At 39.8% G+C, this 7,375-nt stretch overlaps 2 protein-coding genes across 2 annotated transcripts in view; both read right to left on the bottom strand.

Moving 5' to 3' along the window:
* Positions 1–2,411, bottom strand: part of LOC102245377 (protocadherin beta-12) — a 3,297-nt gene extending 886 nt beyond the window's left edge. The window contains exon 1 of the mRNA XM_014529014.1: positions 7–2,411. Coding sequence (XP_014384500.1) covers positions 7–1,602 — 1,596 coding nt within the window. The 5' untranslated portion in view covers positions 1,603–2,411. The remainder of the gene's footprint in view (positions 1–6) is intronic.
* Positions 2,412–6,709: 4,298 nt separating this feature from the next.
* Positions 6,710–7,375, bottom strand: part of LOC106723575 (protocadherin beta-10-like) — a 3,114-nt gene continuing 2,448 nt past the window's right edge. The window contains exon 2 of the mRNA XM_014529013.1: positions 6,710–7,374. Within this exon, the coding sequence (XP_014384499.1) occupies positions 6,880–7,374 (495 nt within the window). The 3' untranslated portion in view covers positions 6,710–6,879. The remainder of the gene's footprint in view (position 7,375) is intronic.

The following is a 7,375-nucleotide window of genomic DNA, read 5'->3' as shown; positions in this document are numbered from 1 at the left end:
CGTGGCGCCCACGCGGAACTCGAACGCCTGCAGCGCCTCGAAGTCCAGCGCCCTCAGGGCGAACAGGTGGCCGTTGTCCGCGTTGATGGACACCAGCGAGGCCAGGGGCAGCTGCGGGTCGTGGGGCGGCAGCAGCGAGTAGGTGAGCTGGGCGTTGGCGCCCGCGTCTCTGTCTGTGGCGCTGACGCTGCCGATGTGCAGGGCGGGGCTGTTGTTCTCGCGGAGGAACAGGGTGTAGGAGGTTTGGGTGAAGGCGGGGGCGTTGTCGTTGACGTCGGAGACCAGCAGGGTGATGTTGTGCTGGGTTTTCAGTCTGGGGGTCCCCAAGTCGGTGACGGTGATGGTGACGTTGTACTGGGCCTTGCTTTCTCTGTCCAGTGCTCCCTCTGTTTCCAATGTGTAGTAATTCTTTACTGAAGATTTTAGTATGAATGGAAGGTCTTCTGGGATAGAACAAAGCATTCTCCCATTGTCCCCAGAATCTCTGTCTAGGATACTAAAAACCAGAACCACGGTCTCAGACGAGTTTTCTGGAATTGGGCTAGTAATTGATGACACGGTGACTTCAGGGGCATTGTCATTTATATCCATCACCTGAATTCTGACTGTCGATTTTCCAAAAAGCCCTCCCCCGTCTGTGGCTTGTATTATTATTGAATATGATTCAATTGTTTCAAAATCCAACGATGCCATTAAACTAACTTCTCCAGACTTTTGATTAATTTCAAATGTTTTGTGAACATCTTCTGAGGCATGGGAAAAAGTATATGATATCTCTCCATTTTTTCCAGAATCTAAATCCCAAGCGGAGACTGTGACAACCAGTGAGCCTAGTAAGCTATTTTCCGGAATCTTCACCTCATAAAAGGGCTGCTCAAACTCCGGGGAGTTGTCATTAGTGTCCAAGACCTCCACCCGAACCAAGGCCGTCCCAGACCTGGGCGGAGACCCACCATCCAGAGCAGTGAGGATGAAGCTGAGCTCCGGCTGCTCTTCATAATCCAGCGCCTTGTCCAGAACCAACTCTGGGTATTTTCTATTGTCTGGATTGACTCTCATTTTAACGTGGAAATGAGAGTTGGGGCTTATTGTGTAGCTGTTTAGAGCATTGATTCCTACATCCAAATCCTTCGCACTTTCCAGTAAGAACACAGAGCCCACAGGACTATTCTCTGGGATCTCTAGGAGCATTTCTTTTTCTAAGAAGACAGGGGAGTGGTCATTTATATCCCTGACCTGGAGCTCAATCTGTAAAAACTGCAAAGGGTTTTTCATTAATACCTGGAAGTGCAGAACACAGGGCTCGATGGAGCCACAGAGCTCCTCCCGGTCCAGCGCTTCGCTTAAGAGCAAATCCCCGGTGTTTAAGTCCAGCTGCAAATGGTGTTTGTTATCATTAGAGACCACCCGAGCCCCCCTTGAGAACAGCTCACCCACATCCAGTCCTAGGTCCTTTGCCAAATTGCCTACAACGCTCCCGCTCTTCATTTCCTCTTCCACCGAAAAGCGCCCAGACTCAGAGTCCGCCCGAGACATTTCCAGAAAAACAAAGAACAGCAGGACTTGCCTTATCCGCAGGGTGCCAGTTCCTCCGTTCTCCATAGCTCCTTTCCCCAAGGCTTCCTGCGGAATTGCTTCAGCTCCACTTCGCAGTTCTGGGAAATGTGCCTCTGCTATGTCCACCGAATCTTAGGAAGGTCTAAGGATTTTAACCGTTTTTTATTAGCTTCTAGTTCGCCTTCCTTGCAGCTTGTTGGTTTTTTTCTCCCCAGTGCTCTGTGTGCAGTGGGTAACAGTGTCATCAGCGTAGTTTTTCTCCCCACGATATTATCCTGCAGCGCCACCATGCGTCTCCACAGATTTTCAGTTTGATGAAAGCTACCTAAATACCATTCACATATTGTCCCCTAGAAACAAATGTTGTATTCATTGTGTTTAAGTGATTGCAAATATATTCTATCTTCCATAAGAATTGATTTATAGTCTTTGTAGTTTTTGATGCTGTTAGTATTTGTTTTAACGCATTTAAGTGTCCCTCCCCACTCTCCCAACACGGAAAGTGCTCAGTTTGTGATGAATACAGAAATACAAGATAAAATTCCTGGCCTCCAAGAGCTTGTAATCTTTCTGAGAGGATTGAAAGCCTGAAATAAGGAGAGTATAAATGACGGTTAAACTGAGCAAAAGCCCATCACTACCTGGCTTTCTTTAGGTGGTAAGGGAAAGGGAAAGTGTACATGAGTCATTTCAGAAGTCCCCTCAGAAGATATGAAACTGGCTTAATCATGAGATGGGACATATATAGATAGTTGTTGTAGCACAAGAAGACATTTCATTAGATTTCTTTGATATCAATGACTTGTGAACTGGAAGAAATTAAATAAAAGCTATTGGAGTGGAACACATTATGTAAATCTATAATTTAGTTCTAGTTCCTCACAATTTACAAAAAAATAAGTACACAAACACAAACATGTTAGTTTTATTTGAAGCAGAATTACTCCTAAAATTGGTTTCCTTTAAGTTCCCAAGATTTATTCTGGCTACAACTATGGTGATCTGCTTTTTCTTTCAGCCCAGAGGGAGGCGATTTTCTTTACCAATCATGACTATGGTGATCTGCTTTTTCTTTCAGCCCAGAGGGAGATTTTCTTTACCAATCATAGAACAAAAACTTAGTTTTACTCTGATTAGACCAACTAAGATCATATACCTGCTCCTGAAGCAATCTTGTTTCAAGAGGTATAGAATTATAGGTGGAGATTTTAGTCTCAGAATCTGAAGACCCAGCTTCGGCCTTTACTTTGTTTTAATTCTGTCTCTGACGGCCTCTTACTAGCTAAAGGGCATGGTTGCTACATAATGAGAGAGATTCTTTGGAATAGATGCTAGGAGCTCAGCAATAATGTGCACTATAGGAGGTCTCAAAAGTGCTCTCAAGAATGGATGGAAGAGAGATTTAACAAGTTTGCATTTTTAACATATTAAGTACAAATTACATTCTTTGAAAATGTAAGTTAGCTACATGGTTGAAAATCAATCACTACAAAAGGGTAGAAATTTAAAAATAAGTGGATTGACTACACAAAGCTATTCTCCATTCTTTTAAAATACCCTCTGTAATGATAAAAATAAAAATGGTATAAACTCACAAAGACTAAGAATGTGCAAGTGAACACATATATATTTGATAACAATAAGCAGATGGAAGGGCAGCTGACTTAGCAGTTCTAAGAAATGTCTAAAGTAAAGTTCTTGCATTGAAGATATTCACAATAAAGTAGTGAATTTGTCCCACATTACCCCATTTAGGTACAAGCTTTTTAGGAATCAAGTGTATAAGACGACTGAAGTCAGTTGAGAACTAAACATAAGTTGTGAGTTGACTGTACATATATAGGAAAGTTGAATTCTCAGATTCTATTATCCTACATAGGAAAAAAAAACTTGGGGCCAGAAAATGGAAAATTTATTCAATTGAGAAATTAAATGGGACTATGTCTAGTTTTAGAGACCTTGGGCAGAGCTGAGTGCAAGTGTGAGGTATGAAAGTAAAAATAGAAACATTAAGCAAAAATGTATCCTGCAAGGTGATACAAACAATACTCACCAATTGTAGGACACAAGGCATATGCCCGATCCCCTCCCTAACTCTCTGTCTCACAGAAGATATTGCAGAATTCTAACCTGGAGGATATGAAAGACACAGATAAAAACTTAAACATACTGATATTTGAGGACCTCCCAAGGGAGTAGCTATATCCTACATAGTTACATTAGAGTGAAGCCCTGCCATCAACAGGCCTCATATATTCACAAGAGCTGACTGTCAGCACTATGATATCTCATCATTCTTAAATATAAGAAGAGAGACAAAGACCACAAGACATTTGAGGAAATACCTACACATGACATAAAAAGGCCAAAACACCACAAAAAAGTAACATCAGGAAACAAGCATATATAATAAAGAAAACAGAAGCAAAGTCTTTAAAATGAGTAGTAAAATCTAATAAGAATTAATACTTATTGAGTATTTACTTTTTTGCTACCAATTGTTCTAGTGCCATATATGTGTGTATACCCATTTAATCTTAACAGTAACTGTATGAAGTATGTAATCTTATTGTAACATAAAGAGTAAATTAGGGCTTAAGTGCCCCTTACTAGCTATATAATTTTGAGTAGGTTCTTAAATTTCCTGTGATTCTCCCAGTTTTACTGAATAATTCATTTTTTTGCATAGTGCATTTTAAAAGAATAACTAGATTGATTACAGACAAGAGAAGATATTACATTTACAAATCTATAACAGGATGCTATGAAAAATACTCATAAAACTCAAAGAGCTCTTAAAAATAAATATTTGCAAGCCCAAAAGAAAACAAATATAAGAATTGGATGATAAAACAATTGTCCAAGAAGTAGAACAAGAGACAAAGAAAAAAAATAAAGAAAAAATAGAGTATTAGAGATTCAATCCTGGAGATCCAATATTTAACTGATGAGATTCTGGTTAAAGTGAGAATGTAGAAAATTCAAGGGGGAAATTGTGAAGGAAACAACAAGAAAATTTCTCAGAATTGAATGAGGGTCTAAACATTAATGGGGTACACCCATGTGGCCAGAATAATAAATAGCTGACACTAAGGAATTTTCAGAAATCAAGGGGAAAGTTTCCAATGCATCCACAATGAAAAAAAATGGATTGGCATTAAAAGAGATAGGAATCAGAATGGAATCAGAAGAACAGCAACTGTATATACAATCAGTAAATGTAATGTGCTTTCAAAATCTGAGGGAAAATTATTTTCAACCAAAATTTTATACCCAGCCAAACTATCAATCAAATGGAAAGAAAATGACAATACCTTCACAAGACAAGTTATCTGCACCCATTTTTATGAAACTACTAGAGGCTCTGTAGCCTGCAGGGATCAGGCCAAAATCTCAGACATCCCCCAAGGGGTAGCGGATTGCTAGAGGGCGCAGGTCAGGCAAGGGACCCCACTGGTGCACGATTGGAGCCGGGGAGGGACCGCGGGAGGGCTCCAGGTCATGTCCAGCTCATCTCGCCCAGTCCTGATTGGCCATACCTCAGCAGCAAGCTAACCTACTGGTGGGAGCATCTGCCCCCTGGTGGTCAGTGCATGTTGTAGTGACTGGTTGAATGGTCAAACGAATGGTCAGACAGTTAGCATATTAGGCTTTTATTATATAGGATTAAGAGATGTGTGTCAGCTAAATAAAGGAGTAAACTAAAAAAGAAGAATACTCTGGATTTTGTAAAAGGGAACCCAATAAGGGAAAGTATTAAAAGAAAAAAAGCCCTAGGGTGATTGCTTATACAGCAACCAGTGTAAATGAAGCAGTGATATGAAGGGATCTGTGTGGAAGATCTCAAGGAAATAAATATAATTAATAGATATCTGGTATATTTGAATATTTAAGGAGGAAGGTTAATATTCAAATGAATAATAATATGAAAAATTAATACAAGTAGAAAATTCTGCAAGTAAAAACAACAATTATCAGCTCTAGGAAAAATGTTTTTCAAGAAAGTAAATGTAATCATAGTACTCCAACCTGTATTTTTGAAATAATCATACCTATAGTATAGACAAAAACAACTAGTTTAACTAAAAAACTATGACAACTCTATTGGGAAAACAGGGGAAAGGAAGTGAGCAATATACATGTGTTTGTTAGTTGAAAAGTAAAAAAGTTCAATCCTTTTTTATCATAGAAAGAGGCGATTAAAGTATGAAGCTGAATCTCAAGATAGAGGAATATAAATGTATTACTTAGAAATATTGAGGTCAGTTCTAGAGAAACCACTTATAGAAAGTATCTGGAGATAGAAAAAATCTATTGTTTTTCCTTACGAATTTAGTACATCTTCATTTTTAAATTTGATAATTAAACAAATTTACAAAATAAAATGAAAAGTAAATATCTTTTCAACAGTTTGCCAATGTTCTCACATTCAAACTTTCAAAATGATTTTATTTATAATCATTTTCATGCACATTATTACATTTTCCCTGAATTATATAACATGTTCTATATAACATATCAGCAAAAGTGAACATTAGAAAATACTGGGTAAGAGTAGTGTATGTAAAGAAAATGACATAATAATATAAACAAGGATATTACTAGAGTCCAACATTGCTCACAAAATGATGCTTCATTTTATCATAGCAGAATAATAGAGAACTATTTCTTTTTAAATGCTATGATTTAGAACTAGATGACATGGATTTCTAATAGGATTAAACACAATGTTAGAATAAGGTCAGACGTGCACATATGTCTTCTTACATGGAGGAAATACAATAGAGGGGTGGATAGAATGAGATGCAGTCTGTGAAATATACTAAGAGAAAAATAAAAACCTGTTTTCTAGAATGAGAAATAACTAAAATCACTGTATATTGTCAAAGAATCAAACCTTAAAACGATTATTTTAAAATGGGTGCTAATTAAACTGTTGATTAATGCAAATATGATGAAAGAACACTGTAAAGACATAGCTATAAAGTACTCTAAAATTAGGTTTGCCCGTCCTTGTGGCTCAGTGGTTGAGCATCACCCATGAACCAGAAATCATGGTTCCATTCCCTGTCAGGGCATATGCCAGAATTACAGGCTCGATTCCCCAATAGGGGGCGTGCAGGAGGCAGCAGGTCAATGATTCTCTCTTATCATTGATGTTTCTAGCTCCCTCTCCCTTTCTCCCTCCGGAAAAAAAAAAAAGATAAAAAATATTAGGCTTGAAGTTGCATAATAATTTAACGTGGAGTTTTAAAACTAAACTAATATTTATACGGTTGTAAAACACTTCAAAAGTACACGAAAATATAAAAAGAATTTTTACTAAAAATTAAATCCAAAGCTATTACGAAAGGTGGGGTTTTCTTCACTATTCCTCTCAAGGCCCTGTTCCTGAATATTGGGAAGAATTGGCTTCAAAAACTTGAACTCGCTGGTCCCTGAGCCTCCCGTCAGACATACCTCATACTGGTAGCTCTGGGACAGGGTCCCAGTGCCGCTGACGTCCACCATGTGGCCCGGAAAGTGGCCCTCAGGCACCGAACAGCCACCCACCCAGGCGGCCCTGCTCCGCCTGCACAGCCGCACCGCGATGAACGCCAGCACCGAGAACAGGAACAGCGACGACACCGACGCCAACGCGATGACCAGGTACACGGTCAGCGGGTCGGCCTGCGCCTGGTCGGCCGCCACTTCCGGCAGCGGCAGGTAGGGCTGCGAGAAGCCATCCACCAGCAGCACGTGCAGCGTGACGCTGGCAGACAGCGCGGGCTCGCCATTGTCCTTGACCAGCACCAGCAGCCTGTGCTTGGCCGCGTCG

Source organism: Myotis brandtii, unplaced genomic scaffold (assembly GCF_000412655.1).
Source record: "Myotis brandtii unplaced genomic scaffold, ASM41265v1 scaffold668, whole genome shotgun sequence".
In the NCBI taxonomy this organism is placed as follows: domain Eukaryota; kingdom Metazoa; phylum Chordata; class Mammalia; order Chiroptera; family Vespertilionidae; genus Myotis; species Myotis brandtii.
The sequence above is the reverse complement of the archived record's forward strand: the minus strand, read 5'-3'. Positions and strand labels throughout refer to the sequence as shown.